The sequence below is a fragment of the Paroedura picta genome, chromosome 7, assembly GCF_049243985.1.
Source record: "Paroedura picta isolate Pp20150507F chromosome 7, Ppicta_v3.0, whole genome shotgun sequence".
NCBI classification, from domain to species: domain Eukaryota; kingdom Metazoa; phylum Chordata; class Lepidosauria; order Squamata; family Gekkonidae; genus Paroedura; species Paroedura picta.
Genome location: NC_135375.1, coordinates 93,548,825 through 93,571,929, shown reverse-complemented (window position 1 = coordinate 93,571,929; position 23,105 = coordinate 93,548,825). Strand labels below are relative to the sequence as shown.

At 41.4% G+C, this 23,105-nt stretch overlaps 1 protein-coding gene across 10 annotated transcripts in view; it reads right to left on the bottom strand.

The window, feature by feature from the left end:
• NRG1 (neuregulin 1) overlaps positions 1-23,105 on the bottom strand; it is a 680,406-nt gene that overhangs the window by 176,229 nt on the left and 481,072 nt on the right. For all 10 annotated transcript variants that reach the window (XR_013232658.1, XM_077345430.1, XM_077345424.1 and 7 more), the window contains exons 3-4: positions 13,867-14,050; positions 8,326-8,450 (exon numbers count right to left, since the gene is read on the bottom strand). Coding sequence is in view for 9 of the 10 variants with exons in the window: in XM_077345430.1 (XP_077201545.1) it covers positions 8,326-8,450; positions 13,867-14,050 (309 nt within the window). In the remaining variant the exon portion in view is untranslated. The remainder of the gene's footprint in view (positions 1-8,325; positions 8,451-13,866; positions 14,051-23,105) is intronic.

Sequence of the window (23,105 nt, the reverse complement as noted above, 5' to 3'; positions counted from 1 at the left end):
CAGAAAGAGCAGTGAATAGCAAAACAGAAAAAAAACCAACCCCCCCTTCAAATGCATGTCAAAACACGGCCAATGAATAATTCACACCTATCTTCTCAGGATAAAAGCCCTGTAGGAAGACTTCCCCTCTCGTTTCTGAACCAAAGAACAAGCAGCACTGAATATTCTCAGCTTTTCATGTCTAGAGGACAAGACCTTTGTGTAACAAACTGCATCCTCTAGAACAGGGGTAATCAAACTGCAGCCCTCCAGATGTCCGTGAGCCCCTGCCAGCATTCGCTGCAGTTTGACTACCCCTGCTCTAGAAACTGGACAGGCAACGCCAAGCTGGTGAATGAAATTTATATGCTTTCAAAACATTACTTTTAAGCAGATGGCACAATTAGCACAAAAAAGCACAAATATAAAAAATCAAATTTGTCTAGAGACTGAGTAATAGCTAATTTCTTGCATTGTTAAATGCATGGGGATGTCTCTAAACTGTGAATTCTATCACTACAATAGCTACTGGACTCTTTATCAACTACTTGCCTAGGTGAACAACAAAATTTGAGTCCAACAGCACCTTTGAGACAAACAAAGGTTTATTATTGTTGGCCTTAAAGGTGCTATTGGACTCAAATTTTGCTGTGCTCCTTCAGACCAACACAGGTACCCACTGGAATCTATTTCACTAGGTGAGGCTGTCAATTCTGGCTGGAACTATTCCTGAGGAATTTCTCCTTCAATGTGATATAACTAGTTCAATCCATTCACAATATCAAGCTATTCCCATCTTCACATTATCAAGAGACTACTCCTACTCACTTGAGGTATTAAACAGGAGAAGACTGAAGTAGTTTATGGCCATATAATTCATCCAGAGGCAAAAACAGGGCTTCTTTTCTGATACGCACTTATGGCGACTTTGTTTTTAATGGACCGATTAACAACATGTTACAGATCAACTGATTTTTCTGCTGCTTGTGATCAAACTGTTTTCCCATTTAGACAAGAGGATTCATGGAATAATACAGACTTATCTTGCAATGTCTACTAGATTATTTCCCAGTTATTCTGACACTTCTGAAAGTAGAAAAGGCTGAAGTGGACAGCTATATCTGAGCTACCTGCAGTCTACAATTGCTAATATAAACCAACAAAATCTGTGTGGGATTCTTTTGCTTCTTTAACTGGAAAAAATAAAGACTTTACAAAAACAATAACAACAGTAGATACAAAAGGAAGCTCATAATACATTAAGATAAGATAGAATGCTATTGTTAAATGTAATACTGAATAAATAGACTGCATCCTTCAATCTCCGAAGTCTATTAAAATATGTTAATTTAGTTAGAAGAGTCATTTTAGAAATTTGCGAAATCAGTTTCTTTCAATACACTGCATTCATCAAGGTTCAATCAGCAAACAATCAATTCCATCTGTATTGTCAATTACATTTTTACATCACATAACAAAATAACTTTAGGAACAAATGGAATTTGAAATGGGGTAGTATCGTAAACAAAATGCAACAAATGTCTGTAAGAGCAGAGAAAAAAATATATGAAACAAGTAACAGAAATTTTGCCAAAAAGATTTAAGAATTAGAGAAATTTTTAATGTATTTTATTAGATGCATCAAACTGAAATCTTAAATACATAATCTTCCAAATTAACCACAAATCTGGGGCTATTATTCCTTATTGCTATTGCTAGAGATTCAATTGATGTTTTAAATATCAGATGAAAGAAGACAATATTGCTGGTTATCTCTGAATAAATTAAATTTCTCAAATATTTAATTGTCATTAACAAGACAAATTGAGAAATCATTAGACCTCAGTGATACACAATCCTTAAACTGTCCTCCCAAATTAAATTTCTCTAAAATGCATTATAGACACCTCTACTCTACCCACTCAAATGCATTCTTGGAATGCAGAAACATTAAACTATTTTGTTCCATATTTAAAAACAAAATATATTATGTATTTCCCTACATCTTAGGAAACCTATCCTGTCTTGACTAATAAAATCTGAAATAATTAATTTTTTCGGGAGGGGGGTTTAAGATGTAAACAACTTTATTAACAGAGAATGCAGCTTCAACATTAATCAAATCTCATGCCAAAAATGAATATCTATTAGTTGGTTTGATATATGTAACTTTTCATAAAACAATTCTATGATGTTTTAGAGTTGGCTAAAAATTGTATTTCTTAATATATTTATTTGTGTTATTAATGATTCACCTTTCTTACAGGGATTCAAAGCAGATTACACAATGAGTCCATACAATCAGCAAAATGGCACATTCAATAACCATTCCTGTAGGATTTTAGATGTCTGGAATCAACAGAAAGAACTGAAGTATAGCATGACTTCCACAGTGCAAAAATGATATAAGAGTACACTTATGTACACTAAACTATACACAGAAGCACAGAAAATAGTCTCTAATCCAGGATTTCTCAAACAGGGTTTCATGAAACCTTGGGGTTTCTTGATGGCCCTGGAAGAGTTCCCCGAAAGAGTGGGAAATAATTCCTTTTTAATATATCTTAAAAATGTGTTTATTGGGTGATATGACCATATATGGTCATGTCAACCTGCTCCTCCCTCCCAAAATGGGCAATGATGACCCTGGAGGGGGTGGAAAGGGGAGGGGCTTCAGGTGGGCATGTACACAGCTATGCTTCCCAACCATATTCTGCATGATAGCTACACTTATGGAGTTTCTCAAAGCCTGAAAAATATTTCAGGGGTTTCTCAACGGAAAAAAAGTTGAGAAAGGCTGCTTTAATCATTTATCCAGATACGTTTATGAAGCATTTTGTGTAGTGCAATCCTATTACCTGTGCAGAAAGTCCTCTTGAATAATTCATAGTTTTGCATAGTTTGCAGAAAAAATGAGATATTTCTACAAAAATTTACATCCTTTCCAATTAATAAGCCATCTGAATTCCTTGAGCTTTTAAATATTATAGTCTTTCATAAATTTGAAGCTTCCTAGTTTTTCGTGCTCATTTTCTGATTTGGTGAATTAAATATTCTTCTTATTTAACTGTGTTAATAAAAGTAGCCAAAACATCTCTGGGTTTACACAACTTCTATGACATAATCAAGCCAATCCCACAGCCAACAGGCAGTCTCAATCTCAACAGCTGTACTGCTTTCTATGGCTAAATTATTTTAATGGTAATTTCCCAAATTCAAGCCAATCTTTTTGTTACATATTGCTAGGAAACAGAAGAGCCATCTCCTGCTTGTATGTTTCTGTAGAAGTAATTTGATGACTTTTGCACACATAATATGAACAGACAGTAGGGGGTCAATAAACTTTCTATGATCTAATGCCCTGAACTTCACCACCAAGTTCCCTTCAAGTTCCCCAGCACCACCTCCCCCCAGCAAGCACCCTGAGGCTGTAATCTTATGCAAATTTACTTGGAAGTAAGTTGCAGTGAGCACAGTGGGAATAACATCTGAGTAAGCATGCAAAAGCTGGTCTTCAAATGTATGCATGCTTATCCTTAAATACACATGCATAGGTTCAAGCTTTAAGATGGAATCCTATTCATACGTATTTATTTATTATGAATAAAGCTGTGTTGAAATCAAAAGTGACTGACCACCTTTGGTGATATTGTAACCAAAGATATTCTTTCCTTGTTTCTTTCTATATCTATATAAAAATAAAAATGTATAATAAAAAAGTGACTGACCACCAAGCAAACATGCACAGAATCATACTGTGGGAAAGTGCTTCATCTCTTTCTAGACCTGCAGCTCCTTTGTCACAAGGAACAACTACTGTGGGTCTCTTACCTGAGGAGGGAGAAGAGGAGGGGAGCAGCTTCCCTCTCCCTGTATGGCTAGCAAATAAAAATGGACAAAGGGTGCAGGCCTTGCACGGAATTCTGCTCTCTTCTTTTGCTTGTGCCACTCAAGCAGCAATGAACGTGTTTGGCTGCACAAGGCAAATGAAGTGGGCGGACCAAACAATAGATACCTCTACTAGTAATTCTTGATCAATATGATCTCCTCCTGGGCTCATGACGGTCAAAAGGGAGGCGAGGTGTGACAAGACTGCATGCACTTTTCCTTTCGCTCCGCAGCCAATTGCAAGCTGCATTTGGCTGTAGAAAGGTAAAAACTATGCTAACGGAACTGTCCAACAAGGTTGCCCTTTGGCCCTTTTCCTTTTAAACCTGTGTTGAAATGATAATAAAAGCTGTCTCTCTGGTGAATTCTTCCATCCCCCTCATTTATCTGAAACACCTGTTTCAAATTTGGTTTTTGCTGCTGATGCCTTGCTGATATCTTGGTCTCCTCTTGTTCAAGCTGTTTATTGGAAGCTTTTGCACTTTATTGTTTCCAGGAGTTTTTAGATGTCAGTTATTAGAAAGGCCAATGTTTTAGTGTTTTCTAAAGGTCCTCCACTACATTAGTTATCTTGGTTTATGTTATTCAATTGATCAGGTGAATACATGTTATTATTTGGCTGCTAGGGTCCTCATGAGATAATCTTGAAGGGCCCATGCCCAGCCTATGCTGAGGCAACTGCACTGGTTACCAATTAGCTTCCAGATCAGATTCAAGGTTTTGGTTCTTACTTTCAAGGCCATCTGCGGCCTGGGCCCTACATATCTAAGGGACTGCTTGTCTGCTTATGCCCCCCACAGGGCTCTTTGTTCTGCGGGTCTGTTGGTTATCCCTGGCCCCAGGAGGCATGTTTGGCCTCCATCAGGGCCAGGGCTTTTTCAGTCCTGACCCTGACCTGGTGGAATGAGCTCCCAGAAGAGCTGAGGGCCTCTAAGATAGAGCTCTTCTGCCAGGCATTTGGTTGAGGCCGGGCCAGGAAGACTGGGTCCCTCCCTATATATAGGTCCCGGTAGAGCCCTGTCAACTGGTCAGAGGCACCTCTCTGGAAGATGACGTTGGATATTGGGGAGCCAGTGTGCCCTGGCCTTATAGGCTGCAGCTAGGGTAGGGGTAGGGATATAGATAGAGATATTTTATTCACCATCAAGGACTTTAGTTGTTTTTATGGGGGTTTAGTCTTTTATTGTAAATGGGAGGGGCAGTGAATAAATCTAATAAATAAATACTTGTTATAAAGCTCAGAGGGTGTCTTCCCTGGTCTCCCAGTTCCAAAGACCTTACCTGCTTATTGGAAGCTTCTAAACGTACCTAAGTACCAAATCCTATTTTCTATAGCAAGATTAAATTAGTTGCCATTAGGAGAACCACTGGGTAGGTTTGCAGGGATTTTGTGTTCTGAGAGGCTTTGTGATTGTAAATCTGGAAAAATAAGATTCCATTTGGCACTTTTAAAAACTGAATTTCATATAGTGTTGCCCAAGACAAGTTGCTTTAGGATGCTTTGGGCTGATCCTGCGTTGAGCAGGGGGTCGGACTAGATGGCCTGTATGGCCCCTTCCAACTCTACGATTCTATGATTCTATGATTATAATTTATATTCAAAAACAGACTCCAGTTTCCAAGCTGGAGATTGTAGCAATGTTGCTAGCTGATGTTGACCCTCACATGACTCTTGCAGTAGTAAAAGTTTTTGTTTATGGCATTTTATAATGATAGCCTATGATGTAAATACCGTATTTATAATTATGCATCGTGTATCTTCTCTTTATTTGCTTATGGCCAATAGATCTATGAGCACTAATAAACGAAATGGAATGGAAAACTGAAAAAAGGTGAAAACTAACAGCTACTGTACAGTCATGAGGGGGAAAAAAAAGAGAAGAGGAGCTTAAGTGTTGAGGGAACCATGAAGGATGTTGGCATGAGACCTGCAGAACTGCATGGGACTCCCAAACCACAACCCCCCCTCCCCCACCCAGTTCTATCAGGTATGTCTGAGAGAGTGAATAGGGTAGAATACGGAAAAAGAGGTTTTGGCATTTCCACAGAGCAGTAACCCTGCTGGAATTCTGAGGCGTGCATTTTAGATACTGGAATGAGATCCCACACGCATTCTATGATCCTTTCCCCATTCCTTATGTTGGAACAGAGTACAGGAGTATCTTCATGCCCAAACATGTGGCTGTTTCTCTGAGTCATTACTTGAACCTATCGAGTCTAGCTGAGCCTTGACTCTCTGGGACATCACCAGGAACTGGTAAAGCTATTCCAAGTGTGAAACTGTGCAGATTTATGAGCAAACAACTCCTTTATGCATGGGAACCGATTCAGTTTACAAGTGAAAAGAAAAGTCTGCACAATCCATTATTTCGATACTTGTAAATCAGCAATCCAATATAACAATTAATGCCATAACAGCACTAGTTTCTGTGAAAGGTTTTTTACAAATATTTATTTTCCAGGTATTTCACATTTCTTGCATTTCATCCTGAATACTATTCTCTTTTCAGCAGTACATCTCCAGATAATGCCAGGTTTGCCTTGTCACTCTAATAACGTATGGTTTAAAGTTTCAGCACAGGGATATGGAAGGGCAGCTGTAAATGATTTAAGGTGTATACATGGTATGGCTTTTCACTGCTGGAAAGAATAATGCATTTGGGGCTTCAGTGAATTCCAGGAAAGGGGGACAAAGTATTCTTCATGCCTGAATTTCAGATCTACGTATAACATGAACACGCAGGGATACTACTTCCCTTCTATCTGAATGGTACCTGCAGCCATTTAAGTACATTTACAGTAAAACCCAATGCAGAGTTGCTCTACTCTAAGTCTGCTGATTTCAGTGGGTTTAGACTGGCCTAATTTTCCATCGGATTGAAAATCTGCAACAATGGCCCACAGCTACGTTCTATGCTGTGCCCTGGCAAAAGAGTACACAGAATTAAACCGATAGCTGGCATACTAGGATCTTGTTTTCCTCATCTATTTGGGATGTTTCTTAGCCTGTGAGTGGATTTGAAACACAAAATCATTTTACATGACTTGGAAACACTTATGAATACCAACATTACTGCTGGGATTTCAGACAAAGTGCCATTCAAAGTAACATGTACAAATTCATCTACAGAATGTCTAGGAGACTATATGTACAAGTAGTAGGTCCTCATAATTGCAAAAAAAGATTAGGCATACTGATATAATAAAAATAAGTATATCTTCTTAGATCAGCAAAACAGAATGAAGGTTTAGATATAGAAACTGTTTAGCTTATACATTGCCTGGTTCTGTTATCTGATGCTCACAGTCGCAAAACTAAGCTACAAGATAATATAATCAACAACAACCTATATCCTTCATATAACCTACACAGTGATTGTTCAGTTAATCAGGGACATAGCCTGGGCAAGCATCCATACAGATTGAAAGGGAATCGTTCAATCCGGTCAGTTTTTAAAATCTGGTCAGAAATGAGAGAGATACCAGAAAGATGGTTGTGTGTCTGATCAAGCAGCTGGTTTGGAGACGAGGAAGGCATATGAAGATTTGGGTCCATGATGCCAGCTCTATTTGTCCCCCTTTCAACTTGGGAAAGAGAGAAAATACACGGACATGTAGACACTCTTGGAAGTTAGTAGAACTCATTCGTAAAAGAAAAAATCAATGTGATAAAGTGTTTTAACAGATTCATTCTTTTCTCAGTGGAACCAGATAAATTAGTATATACCCCTACTAAATACTAAGTTCTAAGCTGGTCTGAGGCACTGGCCGAGGGAACCTTCTTAACGTAAGAATCACCAGATTAGTCTTAATGTCTAGAACAGGGGTAGTCAAACTGCGGCCCTCCAGATGTCCATGGACTACAATTCCCATGAGCCCCTGCCAGAAAACGCTGGTAGGGGCTCATGGGAATTGTAGCCCATGGATATCTGGAGGGCCACAGTTTGATGACCCCTAGTCCAACCCCTAGTCTAAAACCATCTCTGGTAGGGGAGGAAGTGGGGAATATCTTCTTAGCAGCAGCTGGATATCTTCTGGGTTGAATTTCTTTAATTGGGTATGGCCCAAGGCACACAGGAAAAGTCTTCTGTCTTTTAGCCAGCGGCCTGTGGCCTAGGGTCTACATTAGGCAGTTTGGTGGACCAAGATCAGGCAGCCTTGGATATGTTTATGTTTTCTTTCTGTCTTTATCTTAAATTGGCTACTGCAATGGTATTTTGGAATTTTCGATACGCCACTTTAGGTCTCTTTGGGGAGACATGACAAAAATAAATGTTCGGTTTACGTAAATTGTAAACTGTACCTACGTTAAGGACCCCACCAAACTATAACACAGTTAGCTCACTTTTTTCATTACAACGTACTTAGGCGTACCCATGTTATTGTTTCCAGCAATCGCTGCAAGAATGCTTCCGACTTCAGCAAGCAATTCCAGTTAAGGAACGAACCATATCTTACCATTGGCGTGGGTGATGACAATCTGGGCTTTGGTGCTGTCGTTCCCAAATCTGTTGCTTGCTTTACATGTATATTCGCCAGCATCATCCACTGATACTTTAGAAATGCGAAGTTCTGAGGATGTCCTAAGGGAAAGTGGGAGATAAACCATTATAACACATGCATTAATAAGAGCATGTGTGCTTTGCTCATTAAGCAACATCAGTGCGTGGGGAATGCGGACCAGTACAATAAATGGTTGGTTATTACCGTTCCATTGATAACTAGGCATTTTAAAAGAAGGGGGGAAATGGATGTTTTAAAAGAATGAATAAAAATATATTTATCTGAACTTCTCTGTTGCAGAAATATGTGTATTTTCCATTCTTTTAAACAGGCGGGCTATTTGAACAGCAATTAGATTCTTCTAAGAAACTGCACATTGTGATTTGATGTCACCATAAAAATATTAAATGAATACAAGATATCCAGTCATTTAGGTTGCTCAAGCCTACAGTGTGTCTAGGGAAGGTGATCTGAGCAGTACCGGGTAGATATTTTCCCACCATCTATTTCTGGCCACAGGAGACTGCTAGAAGACAAGTTCCATATTGAGATGCTGATAACTTCATAGCAAACATGTTTGGCATGCAAATGCATCATTTTGGCAGCTGCCATTCCCCAGAGTCACAGGCGGCTGATCAGGTAATTAAATGGTTCCAATGGGTGGAAAACGACAACTCCCATGAGGTTGTGCAAAAAGGTACGTGTACAATCTGCTCCAGATCCAGAGAAATCAGCAACCATTAACACTGAATGAACAGTTTTAAGACTTAAAAAAATTACATAGAGTTTGTTACTTTTATACACCACTTCGTTGACACCAGCGTGGTGTCATTGTTAAGAGCAGCGGCTTATAATCTGGTGCGCCGGGTTTGATACCCTGCTCCTCTACATGTAGCCAGCTGGGTGACCTTGGGCTCGTCACAGCCCTGATAGCACAGTCCTGTCAGAGCTCTCTCAGCCTCACCTCCCTCACATGGCGTCTGTTGTGGAGGAAGGAAGGGAAGGCAATTGTAAGCCACTCTGAGACTCCTTTGGGCAGTGAAAAGTTGGGTATAAAAAACAACTCTTCTTGTTCTAAACAACTGGTGGTAGACCAGGGTAGCATCATACGTTGTGTGTGTGTGGACTTCTCATGGGAATTGTAGTCTATGGACATCTGGAGGACCACAGGTTGACTACCTCTGCACTATAGACCAAAGCAGGCTGGGTGATAGATCATCTTCTTTAAAAACGCCTGGTTTTGTGCACTTTTGTGAGCAACTGGGAAACTTTCTTTGCTGGCTGCAGATCACTTGTTTGTTGCTCTCTTTGCCTTATTCCACCCTGAGCTACACAAGCGCCCAGGGACACCATAATTGCTGAGTAATTTTGGGAAGCCAGCTAGAGAAGCATTACTCAGCATGAGCAAAAATTAAAGATTTTTTAGAGCCCAATGGAATATGTAACTCTCTTGCAGGGGAGGCTTTCAGAAGGCATTAGTTGCATGCTCCCGAGTTTGCTTTTAAATGCTCAGAGAGATAAAAACTTACATTGCAAAAGGTAAAACTCTCAGGATTACAAACAGGTAACTCTATTCTGCACTGAATAGCATAATTCTGCATGTTTCTCTAAGATAATCACCATGAAGATTTATAGATCTTTTGCTTATAATCATCCTTTGGTACAGTTCAGGGCCTCCTTCTCCTTTCTTGATGGTGACCTACTGATCCTTCCAACTCTAGCTTGCAACCCACATGTTGCCTAACAGCTGCCAAAGTCACTCTGGCTCAGTGTGAATGTTTGATGATTGAGGAAAAGGACTGAAAGAACAGTGGAACACTCGATGCCCATCCAGCAACATCTGCTTCCATGTTCAGAGTCAGTGCAGTCTAGTGGTTAATGCAGGAATAGTCAACCTGTGGTCCTTCAGATGTTCATGGACTACAATTCCCATGAGCCCCTGCCAGCACACAATGGCAGGGGCTCATAGGAATTGTAGTCCATGGACATCTGGAGGACCACAGATTGACTACCCCTTAAGAGTAGCAGACTCTAATCTGGAGAGGCAAGTTTGATACCCCACTCCTCCACATGAAGTATGCTTGGAGACCTTGGGTTAGCCACCTTTCTCTCAGCCCCGCCTACCTCACAAGGTGCCTGTTGTGGAGAGAGAAAGAGAAAGGCAATTGTGGGAAGCAAGGACTCTAAAGTGACCGGGATATTAACTATATGAGGGGAAATATTTGTCTTTATAAAACCGTTGTCTTGAATCCTAGGGCTTGGTCAGATTTCAGATCATTATACTACAAAAGAGTGACGCCTATCCCTGTCACAATATCTACAGATCTCTTGCCTCCAAAAAGCTCAGCACTCTATCTGTGTGGGTCATACCCACAATCTGGGTTGGGCTGAGAGCATCTGACTCGTGGAAGTCATCCCAGTAAACAGAGAACAGAATCTCTGTGTCCCTTGGTCGAAGTCTAACTGTACCAATATGGCCATGGTCCCGGTACTGCATGCCTCCCCACAGCCCAATGCAAAATATTATGGAATAGGTATAAAAGTAGGTATGTAATAGGTATGAGTTGTAAGTTAAAGGTAAAGGTATCCCCTGTGCAAGCACCGAGTCATGTCTGACCCTTGGGGTGACGCCCTCTAGCGTTTTCCTGGCAGACTCAATACAGGGTGGCTTGCCATTCCCTTCCCCAGTCATTACCGTTTACCCCGCAGCAAGCTGGGTACTCATTTTACCGACCTCAGAAGGATGGAAGGCTGAGTCAACCTTGAGCCGGCTGCTGGGTTCGAACTCCCAGCCTCATGGTCAGAGCTTCAGACAGCATGTCGGCCGCCTTACCACCCTGAGCCACAAGAGGCTCTTGAGTTGTAAGTTAAGGGGGAGCAAATGCTGTCCTCCATGGTTTGACTCTTAGCAGGGGTAGTTCAACAATTATTACTACCTAATCCTTGAAAAGAAGAGTTGGTTTTTATACCCTGCTTTTCACTACCCGAAGGAGTCCCAAAATGGGACTCCACTCTTAACTATGCTGGCTCCTCATCTGCTCACAGCTTTAGAGACATTTCCTGGACTATGAATCTGCAAATGACCTACTGTCTGAAAATCTCTGATGGCATCTTTGCCTGTTCTCTGCCATCCGTGCTGTGTGTATGATCTTTCAGTGCTAAAAGTGGCAGCTTTTTACTGTGCTCACCAAAGCAGCAAAGCACCAAAGCAGGCATCCAGGAAATACAGCACCCGAATACAAGCCCCCAAACTCTAACTATATTGGGAAATTTACCCACAATCCTCCTCTTTGGGAGGGGGAGATGAAGAGGACAAGAGCATATCACAAAGCTAAAGAATAAGATTTTGAGGGGCTTCGAACACTGATTTAAATTTTTTTCATTTTGCAAATAACTCATTTATTTATATCTTTTGGCTTTCCTCTTGGATCAAGGTTATCAAACCCAAGGCTTTGGGGGGGGGCAACTTGTGCTGTCATGGCCTGATAAGAAGTGCTAACTGGACCCTAAAAAGTGAAAGCAAATTTCCCCCCTTCGCACAGTCATTTTGGGGTACTGCCCCCCTTATTATTGCAAAGCTTCGCATCAGGCCATTCTGCCGTGGCATTCAAGTAGCTTATTCCTCTCCTTCACACTGATGTAAGACTGTGAAGCTGAGCCCTGGATCTTGACAGGGAAAACCATCTCTAAAAATATAAATACTTCGCAATGCAGAGCTAAAGGGGAAAACTGTAAATTCACAATGCACCTGGGAAGAAAGTTGGTAATCAATGAGAATGCTGCGGGAAGCCAGGAAATCTGCCTCACTTGAAAGCAGGAAAATGTCAGTTGCAGTTACTTCACCCTGCCCACATCAGAAGGAGCCTACTTGTTCTTCCCTTCTGGCTCAAACCTGACCCGAGGAGACGTTTCCACTGTTTCCAGCAACTCTGTTATGCTTTGCTGCTGACAGGCTCAGGAGAAATCCAAGCATTTAGTGGAATTCTAAAGTAATCCAGTCCAGTCATTACAGGACCAGCATTTATATATTTTAAAGGAGGTGTTGTTTTGGACAGCTGTAGTGGCCTGGGCTTAACGTTAAGACCTAGCACTGTGGCTTTCGAAGTTTCTACCTTCAGTGAAGCATTCTCACGCTAATTTGGCTGACGAGGAAGCCCTGAAAATCTGGCGGGGAAACTCAGTTCCTTGCAGAGGGCTCAAAAAGTGTACTTTTTGTTTATTTAGGAAAATACTTTTGGGGGAGGGTGTGTGTGTTCGAGTGCTCCAGGGAACTCTTGAGGCTGAACACGGCAGAAATAGGCCCACAAGGATGGGTAAATTGTCTTTCGGGGAAACTTCCCTAATATCACTTGTTTCCCTATCTTACAACCTGGTATGTGAGTTTTCAAGATGGCGGCAAGGCAGACGCTGCGGCCGTGACTCTTTCCACAAGTAACTTTTACCTGAGTTCTTTTATCGGTTCAAACAAGAACCTGATAAGCTTTGGGGAAACCCAGAGTTCTCTCAAGCATGGTTTGAAAATGATTTGGTTTTTAAAAAAATGAATATTAAGGCCTTTGATATTAGGCACAAAATTCTTGGTAATAGATGCTGGAGGCAGTACGTAATCCCAAAATTTTATGCATGCACATCTGACTGTAGAAAATGCCCAAACCTAACTTAGCTGTTATGAACTAAATTTATACAAATCCTTGATGGCCCTCAGTGAACAATATTGTCTCAAGAATGGAAAGGACAAGGTGAGCCAATCTTTCTTCTTTAATATTAAACAATTCTCTTTATATATGGATTTCAAAACAACCTGGATTCACCAGAGAACCTGCTTACCTTCCTGGAACAGTTCAACTAATTTGGCTTCACAAGATAATACGATGGGGGCGAAAAAGCCTCTGCTGGCTCTTCCTGCATTACAAAACCCTTAAAAATAATTTTGTCACAATCACTCAGGCCAGGTTTGTAGTTTAATGCCAACAGATTTGCTTCCCAACTCATTTGTCACTACCTTTAAGGCAATGACAGATGAAGAGAATGCAGTGGGGAGAATTTATCCTTCAAGTTTTTGGCATTTAACTGGAAAGATTCCCCCCCCCCTCAAAAAAAGTGCTAGGCCCACAGAAAAAGCATACCAGCATTTCCCCCCAAAAGCCACAGGGTTGCTAACCCTCCTCACTGGTTTTAAGAAATCTGGAGCCTGCCATGATGTTCAATGAATTAGTTCTACGATGTCTAAGCAGCAAAACAAAGTTTATCTCATGAGGCAAATATAAGAGTTATAGAAGCTTCTACTTTATTATTATAAAGAAAGACACAAGAGCAGCGACATTGCAAAACCTTGAAGTGAAAATGAAGTGATAACCTATATCCATTCATTATATTTGCAGCGCAATGTGTCCTTAGGTAGGCGGAGGTAATTAATACAGGGGATGCTTGTGTCCTAGTGATTAATTTCGCATCCCTTCCCCAGCCTACCTTTCAGACACATTGCTTTGTACTTACTTTTGTTTTTTGGGGCTCTTGATCTTGATATGTTCCGGTCTGTTTCTTTTTGTTAATTCTTTGCCATTCTTTAACCATTTGAATTTGAGAGAGGGGTGCTCAGAACTGGCTTCACATCTGAGAACTAGCGGCTGACCCACAGTTGATTCCTGGCTTTTCATCTCCTTCAATTTAGGAGGCACAGCTAAAGAACAAAAAGAATGTGCAGGTGATTAAGCAGTCCTTCAAAAGGGAAAATGCAGCCAAAAAGTGACTCTGATCAGGGCAATCTTGGGCATTTAGAATTCATGAAGATGCTAAGTTCCATATAAAGTCTTCTGCTGTTTGAAAGTATAACAGGGAAGGAGGGGGGCGACAACGACAACGTGGAAGAAACAGGCATCAATTCAGGAGTCACTAATTCACAGTGGTCCAGGGCATACTCACAAAGGCCAAACCCACATCATATCCTATACCTTTCCTTTGATCCATATACTGAAAGAATGTTGTGCTTCTCAATTCTTACTTTGCAGGAGATGCTTGTGTGATACTAGGGTATGGCTTCAAAATGGAAAGACGCTAAAAACAGCAACCCCCTATTTCTGAGTCTGTACACTTTCTCATTGTAAGTATTTCAGCTGCTTAAACGCTAATATAAAGTATGGGAAGGCAAATGTTATAGCCTTCCCTAGTCGGATACAAAGCGTAAAGGTAAAGGTATCCCCTGTACAAGCACCGAGTCATGTCTGACCCGTGGGGTGACGCATTTTCTTGGCAGACTCAATACAGGATGGTTTGCCAGTGCCTTCCCCAGTCATTACCGTTTACCTCCCAGCAAGCTGGATACTCATTTGACTGACCTCGGAAGGATGGAAGGCTGAGTCAACCTTGAGCCGGCTGCTGGGATCGAACTCCCAACCTCATGGACATCGCTTCAGACAGCATTTCTGCTGCCTTACCACTCTGCGCCACAAGAGGCTCTATACATATCAGCTTAAATTTTCTTTGAACTTTACTTCTCATTTGTAAAGGCAAGTGTTGCTTGCTTCACTGATGGCTCACATAAAAAAACATTAGTCCTGCAAAGTGCTTAAAAGCCAAAAGGCCTCTGAATACATACTGGAAAGAACAATTTCATTATTATTATGAAATTAATTTCTGCATCCCATTTAATTCCCTCCACAGCATAAATTACCAGGAAATATACATGCAAGCCAATTTGAAGTCGAGGCTCCTCCAAGATGAGGTTTTAAGTGAAGCACGTACTTAGAAACAAGAGTGGTTTCACTCTGCAGGATTTGAAAATGTTCTGCATAACTGTAGAGTTTGTCCCTGCTTGGATAAACTTGCTCGAGTCACTGGTTCATGTGTTATTTCATGGTAGATTATATGTACAGGCACATTTGCTGTTGATAAACCGTGTCAGTTGATAAGACCGTTCTCTGAGCAGAAAACTCAAAATTTTATTGGCAGGGATTGATCAAAGAACTACTGCATCTGGAGATGGGTTTCTGTTCTCTGCAATGAAAATACAGGCAGAGATAATGTCCTGTGTATAATTTACTCATTTTATATCCCTAAAACTGTCAAGATCCACTAGGATGAATGAAGTACACAGGGATTTTATGGATGTAATTAATTTGATAGCAGTGGGGTTGTTGTTTTCTGCTTCTATAAAGCTTGTGGGTCATAATAATGACTATCCGAGTAGGTTCACTCACCAGTGTCTTTTTCATATTTATTTCTGCTTTTCCAGGTCTAAGCTTAGTTCTGAGGGTTGCGAGTAGGGGTGTGTTGGGGGCTACGCCCCATTCAGGCCCCTCCAAGCTTGTGGACCCACATATGGTCACACTTGGCCCCCGTGGGAGCTCCCGATTCCCATTTCAGTCATCATCCATTAAGTTCATAGGAAACCTTGCTCCTCACTAAAACTATGACATGGGAAGATAGATGGGTGGATGACCACCTCCTAGGGCCAAAAAGGAGAAGGGTGGACACTGGACAAGACCAAGAAACCATGTCCACAATGAGGCAATACAGTCAGGGGCCTCCACAGTGAATTTCACATGAAAAGTACCCCAGGAAACAGCTAAACAGTTAATGAACTCAAGTAAACCCAAAGGTTCGTCAACACAGGGGGAGGTCCATGCAAATTTGGGGTTTGTGACTTCCTCCTGACCTGTGACCACCCACAAATCCAACGAATTTCCATTTTCAGGTTCATGCCTAACTCTAGTTGACAGTTCCCCTAAGGCCAACAGAGGGGGATGGAAGGGTAGGGTATAATACATCTAAGGGACCCCCTGACAACCCCTCCCCCATAGAGACACTGTTAGCCTTTGTCTTTTAGCAAGAGTCAGAAAAAGGGTTAACGGTTTGTTGACACCTGTTGCTAGTGGGTCAGACAAAGCCAGTCATGTGATTTATTTATCGGTATGTTGTGTTTACGACACTGTGTACATGTTTGTTCTCACGTAAGCAACTGTAAATGGAAGAGAAGGAATTCGCCTTCCTCCCTCTGTTCTCTAAACCAAAGGTAGTCAACCTGCGGTCCTCCAGATGTTCATGGACTACAATTCCCATGAGCCCCTGTCAGCAAACGCTGGCAGGGGCTCATGGTAATCGTAGTCCACGAACATCTGGAGGACCGCAGGTTGACTACCCCTGCTCTAAACTGCTTTAGGCACACACACACACACACACACACACACACACACACACACACACACACAGAGATCCATCTTGGAGTTCCACCATGTACAAGCTAGGGTTAAGAGCTCCGTCATGAGCTATAGGAAGGTATGCATTTTCTTGTTTTATTTCCCAGTTCCCCTACCCTGGTACTTTATTATTATACTTTTACACTGCCATGCCTAGTCTCATTACTTATATTAACTCAGCTACTTTTAATTACAAAATACGCGACAGACACCTACCCTGGGAAGCTCCACCAGCAGTAACCAGTTTTCAGGATGGAAAGACAATCAATGCTGTTAATCAGATGCTGCTAAACTGTTAATAGGTTTTCGATTGCTGGGTTGTATTCATGTTTTATTGTTAGTTTTAATGGTTGTGGTTGCTGTTATTTATAATCTATGTATGTACACCGCCCTGAGCTGGTCTCAGGAGGGTGGTTTAGAAATTTAATAACAGGCTTGCCAGATCCAAGCTGGGGAACTCCTGGAGATTTAGGGATGCAGCCTGGTGAGGACAGGTACCTCAGTGGGGTACAATGACACAGAGGCCACCCTCCAAAGCATCCATCTTATCCAGAGGAATTGATCTCTGTAGTCTGGGGATGAGCTGTAAGGAGGTTGGCTTCCCTAACATCCCATGCAACATCCCAAGTAACACAAAATCCTCATAATTTTTTTCTTCAGAGTTGTTTTGCCACTTTCACTGACAGCAGACTTGTTTCTTTTAATCTATTTGACCCCGCTGATTTCCTACTGAAACTACTTTATATTTTGTGATATGATAATATAGCAAACTTGGTTCTTAGCAGACGCTAGATAACCCTCCCTGAAAGCTGCTTGAACAGCTCATTTATTTATGAAGGAAAAAACCCAACCTCTAAGTTTTGCGTTCCAGTACTGCATCCTAGCATTGCACACTGAGAACAGTAATATTTGCAAGCCTTGATCTATCAATATAGTATAATTTTATCCAGTGTTGATCCCTGTTTTCGTCTCAGAACGTTCCAGTGAGGTAGGCGAGGCTCAGCTGGCCCTATTCTGCACACTTTCAATGCACTTTAGAAGTAGATTTTCCTGTTCTACACTAGAAAATCCAAAACACATTGAAAGTGCATTATCCTATGTGTGCAGAATGGGCCCTGGAGTTAATGGATGAAGGGTCCCCAGATGCATCATGGATTTGAACCCAGTTTTCCCATAGCATAGTCTCTACTACCTCAATTACCTCAATAGGGTAATAGGTTACCTCAATTACTACAACACACTGAACTGTTTTCTTTTTTTTTAAGTACAATGTTGTGGTATTACATTACACAATGTACCTGTTGTACCTGTTGTGGTATTGCACCGTTCCATTGTTATATTATTTTATTATATTGTTATACTGTTACATTATTCTGTTATATGGTTACAACCACTGTTATTAATTACTGTATGTTTTAACGAAGACTGTTTCATGTATCGTTGACTAGTTTTAATGTAAACCGCCCTGAGCTTTCGGGGAGGGCGGTATATAAATCTAAATAAATAAATAAAAAAAATAATTTCCAGTAATTTTTATTCCAATTCCACACATATAAATGCTAGGCTTTATCAATATTCCTTAGAAGAGCTGAAGCAAAGGTTGTTTCTGTTCTTAAAACTCTCTCTTCTGCCAATTAATGTCTGATGACATAGGTGATATTTTCCAAGGACTAAAATGACAACTGGCCAACACCAGGCAAAATGCTGCCAACAGAAACACTTTCTTCGGCTTCTAGAAAAATAGCTGCTGTTAAAGCAACTGTTGTTGACAAACCAATTGGCTTACAATGTAAATACCGCGCCGAGAAAGAATTCCTACAGATAAGAATTTGACCAAATGTCCACCTAGCCCACTGTTCAGTGGCCAACTAGTTAATCTCAGAAGGCCTGCAAGCAGAGCACGGTCGCCATGTTTCTTCCTGCTATTGCCCTATAGCAACTCATATTTAGAGACATTGTAGTCCTTTTCAGATGTCCCATCTGGGTGCATCCAACTGCATGTACTAGGAGAGCACCCTAAGATCCTCTAAAAATACACAGTTGCCATTTTGTCTGAATAAGGCTTTGTGTGTATTTTCCAGCACTGGTACACACCAATGTGAACCCTCAAATATCAGGATTTTGCACAGCATATACTGAAGCTGGAAGATACATGGGGTGCCTATTCAGATGAAATGGCAACTATATCATGTACCCATAGCTCGGGCACATGCCTTCAGCCAAGGGGCCTTCAATGGGACCTACTTTCCCTTCCCCACTCCCTTGTTCCCTCTGCCCTCTGAAATTTCACCTGCTATCTTTTACGATTGGTAATTATGTTGTAAGGACTGCAAATGACATTGCCTGGCTGTTCAGTCTGGGTGTTAAGGCATTTGAAGAATGTTTTCACTGTGTAGTTTAGATAAAACAGCCTTTCTGTGGGAACGCCTTTTGGCATGCAGATCTCAGGGGAGGAGGGTATATCTGTTCCTGGAAAACTCTATGAGGTGTCTTCAACCATGTTCCTCTGTAATGGCAAGTACCTGTGGAGGCTCCCCTTCCAAATAGAGCTAGTTTTGGAGTCCACACTGCAGAGACCCTGCTTTGGGCCTTCACAGGTAGGTAGGTAGGTAGGTATTATATTTCTATACCGCCCTCCCATGAGGCTCAGTGCGGTATGCAACCGAGGGTCATGACAAACTATGTGTATTGGGAGGAGCATTGATAGGACGTGCCCAAGGATTGCCAAATCTGAGTTGGGAAATACCTGGAGACTTCAGGGGTGGAGCTGGGAGTGGGCAGGATTTGGGGCAGGGAGGGACTTCAGTGTTATATAACCCTCCAAATGCAGCCATTTTCTCCAGGGGAACTGATTGCTTTAGTCTGAAGATGAGCTGTAATCCTGGGCGATCCCCAGGTCCCACCTAGGGACCGGCATCCCTAATGTGCTGCTGGTAGCTGCAGTTGAACATTCCCAAACATAACAATTGAAAAGATCTATTGTTTTCTATACATTGGATCTGTTTGGCCCATAACTTTTATGTGAGATTTCAGAAAAGCACCCACAAGCAATGGCAGATAGAAAGAAAATGAAGAAAACACCAAGGAAAGCTTTTGCCAAGAACTTCTAAAGGGTTATCCTCAAAGCAGCAGTGATCCCATTAAGGTGAACTGGCCTATGCTTTATATGCATTCCATGGCCTGAAAATTCACTGAAATATTACACAGTCTGACTCTTTTAAGATGAAAATCGGCAGACAGAAAGACATCCAAGTCTACCTTGGGGATTTCTTACTTCCCCCTCTGTTTGATCCTCGGTGGCCCTCCTTTAGCATGATTAATTTCGAAAAGAATACAAGCAGCCCAGAGTTGCCCGGGAAGGAATAAAAGAGAAATGATCCTGCAGAAATCAGCACGGAGCTTGGCAGACTGTTGTTCTATTCCCTGCTCATCCTGAGTCATTGACTGACCTTGCACTACTTACTTTGCTGCGGTGGTTTTAATACATTGCCAGAATAGTCCAGTCACTTCAAAGGAAGGGCCGTGGAAAGAAATTATGGTACAGATTACATGCACAGACAGCAGAAAGCTAAAAACATGTAATGTTGCCTTTTGGGGGGGGGGGACTGAAAAAAATTTATTGCTGAGTAGATCAATTTCTCCAAATCTAATCCTTCTTTTGGATACGTCATTCCCATGCCATGTCAACAATCGTTTTTTAAATTCCCCTGAGTTTCATAAGGAGTTGGAAAGCAGTGGGGACAAGAGGGAAGGAAGACAAATCTAAAACCTCCTTCAGCTAATGGATGTAGTTTCACATTTTCCCCAGATTTTTGTCCATTTTTATATTATATATTTATTTAGAAAATGTTTATGCCCACCTCTCCATGAAACCTATCTAAATTGGCATTTTAAAAGAATCTTATTAATCTGGAAATGTTATAAAGCTGTCATAGATCCATTATGCAGGGCAACAGCCATGGCGGGCTACTGTTGGGCATTGTGCTGGGGCAGCATGCCCTGGCGCTTCCTGTGTACTCATGGGGGGAGGGAATCCCCCGGCGTATACAGCTGCCCCAGCATAGTGCGAGCACACGTGCAAAACTGCTGGGGCTGGAAAGCCCGGCACGCTGCCTGAGGGCAGCAGCATTGGGGTGGGGGGAATGGGGGCCCTACCACACAATGGTGGGGAGCAGCATGCCACTCTCCCACCTAGGTGGGGGGTGGGGGTGGGGGGGAGTCCCTGGCATTATCAGATCATAATCACATCCGAAATCAGCTTCTGTCAGTCATTCCTCCCCCTACATCCCCCCACCCCTTCCCAGGTTAAATATTAGGAAGTCTTAAATATGCTGGCCATTATGTAAGCACGTACTAGCTATGCAAAAACATGATGGACAGCAGAACAGTAGCACTAAAATAACATTAGTCAAGCCAATGCTACTGTGACCGCCAGATGGTGGAACTTGATTCATTATCCCATGTTCTTTTTTTTGTCCAAAATATGAAGCAGAAAGAGATAAATTTCTGAGAAAATGGATTTTAAAATACTCATCCTTTCCCGATAATGGAAGAATATGTCAAAATTGTGTTGTCAATGTAGCAAACTTCTGTTTTATGGGGTTTTTTTTATTCTTGAATTTATCGGTGTATGGCTTACGGGCTATTAAACCTTAATAAAACTGAAATTGAAACTGAATTAGTCAGGGTACTTTTCTAAAATGAAAAAACACAAATCTTTATTCCAAACCAACAACAACAAATAGGTGTTAAATACATTAGGCCATTTCAGGCCAGATATTTGAAGCCAAGGAACTGTAATAGCCTGCAGATGTTCAGGGAAGTTTAGAATCCAGCAATACAATCTATGAGAAAATGCTTGGATAATAGTTAGCTTGTTATTTGGCTAATTTTTAAAAACATCACCCTTCCTCCAAAGAATTCAGTGTACACCTCACCCTGCATATTATTCTGATGATAACCATGTGAGGTAGGTTAGCTGAGAGGTGGCAGCTAGCCACTAGCACACAAGTCCTCAATAATTCACAAGTCCTCAACAAACGATTTTAAAAGTAGACAATTTATGTAAATTGAAAACTGTATTTTCTGAATCTGTTTTGAGATGACAAAAAACGTATATACAATAATAACTGAAAAGAGTTATTTGGGCTTACGAGCTAGGTGGAGTGGCGTTAACTGAGAAAGCAGAAAGGTTAATCAGATTTCTAACATCTCCAAGTCTCTTCCGGAGCATGTGTTAGATCAGGGGTGGGCAAACTGTGGCCCTCCAGATGCTGGCAGGGGCTCATGGGACTTTTGGTCCATGGACATCTGGAAGACCATAGTTTGCCCACTCCTGTGTTAGATACTGACAATGCAATTCTATGCAGAGTTATGTCAGAAAAGGTCTAGTTCTATGCTGCAAATATGGTGCCTCTACCTGAAAAAAGAGGCCCTTGAGCCCCAAATACTCCTGGATTGATTCTCCATGATACCCAATAGAAACATTGACAACTGTGGTTCTAATTATTTACTGACTCCACATACCAAGCCAGCATTGGGATTAGAGCAGGGGTAGTCAACCTGTGGTCCTCCAGATGTCCATGGACTACAACTCCCATGAGCCCCTGCCAGCATTTGCTGGTAGGGGCCCATGGGAATTGTAGTCCATGAACATCTGGAGGACCACAGGTTGACTACCCCTGGATTAGGGTATATTAGGAAATAGAAATATTTCCTGGTATCAACATACCCCCCCACACCCAAATATCATTATTTTTGCACACTTCTACCAAACAACTTAGCTGCCAAAAGCTCATGTTTCTCTATTGATGCTCTGAGATATCAAAAGCAAGTAAGACAATTGCTTTTATTGGACTTTTTAGAGATATTATTATCTACCACCACCACAAATCACAAACAGCTTCAGATATAAATTGTGTTCCTTACGTCGTATTTAATCTTCAAGCAAATAGCGCAAGCACTACAGCTCACCTAAATCGATTAAAAAAAAAACTCTTGAGGCCCGAAACTTGCAGACCTAAGGACCCGATGCCGGTCTCCTAAATCCATATCTAAAACATGAACAATTTACCAAATGTTAAGAAATGCAAACCAAGCATGCAACTCATTTCCTACTGTGAGCTGCATATATATATTACATTTCTTGACATCATATACAGCATTTATGCAGGAACATATCTTCAAATCAAGATGTAATCCCAGGAGACTGTACCTCTGCAGTTTCGTTCAAGGAGTTCTACCGGACCACTGGGTAATATTTTTAAATGACCTTTACCTGAATTGTTCCTTGTTCATCTACCTTCGTGTTCCTTAAATTCTTCGTGCTCCTTAAATTGTAAGGCTCAAATACTCAAGGCAATACGGTTCATGCCAGAATAAATACTCTGAAAGCATGAACTACCGGGTCCTTGTTTCTTCAGCAACTGCCCACCACTCTTGCTGATTTCACTCATGAGGTCTCTAGGATATTTAACTGTCCTGTACTTTGCCTAGTAAAGGCGCTATTCAGCAACAGTGTACAACAAAAGCTATGGCATT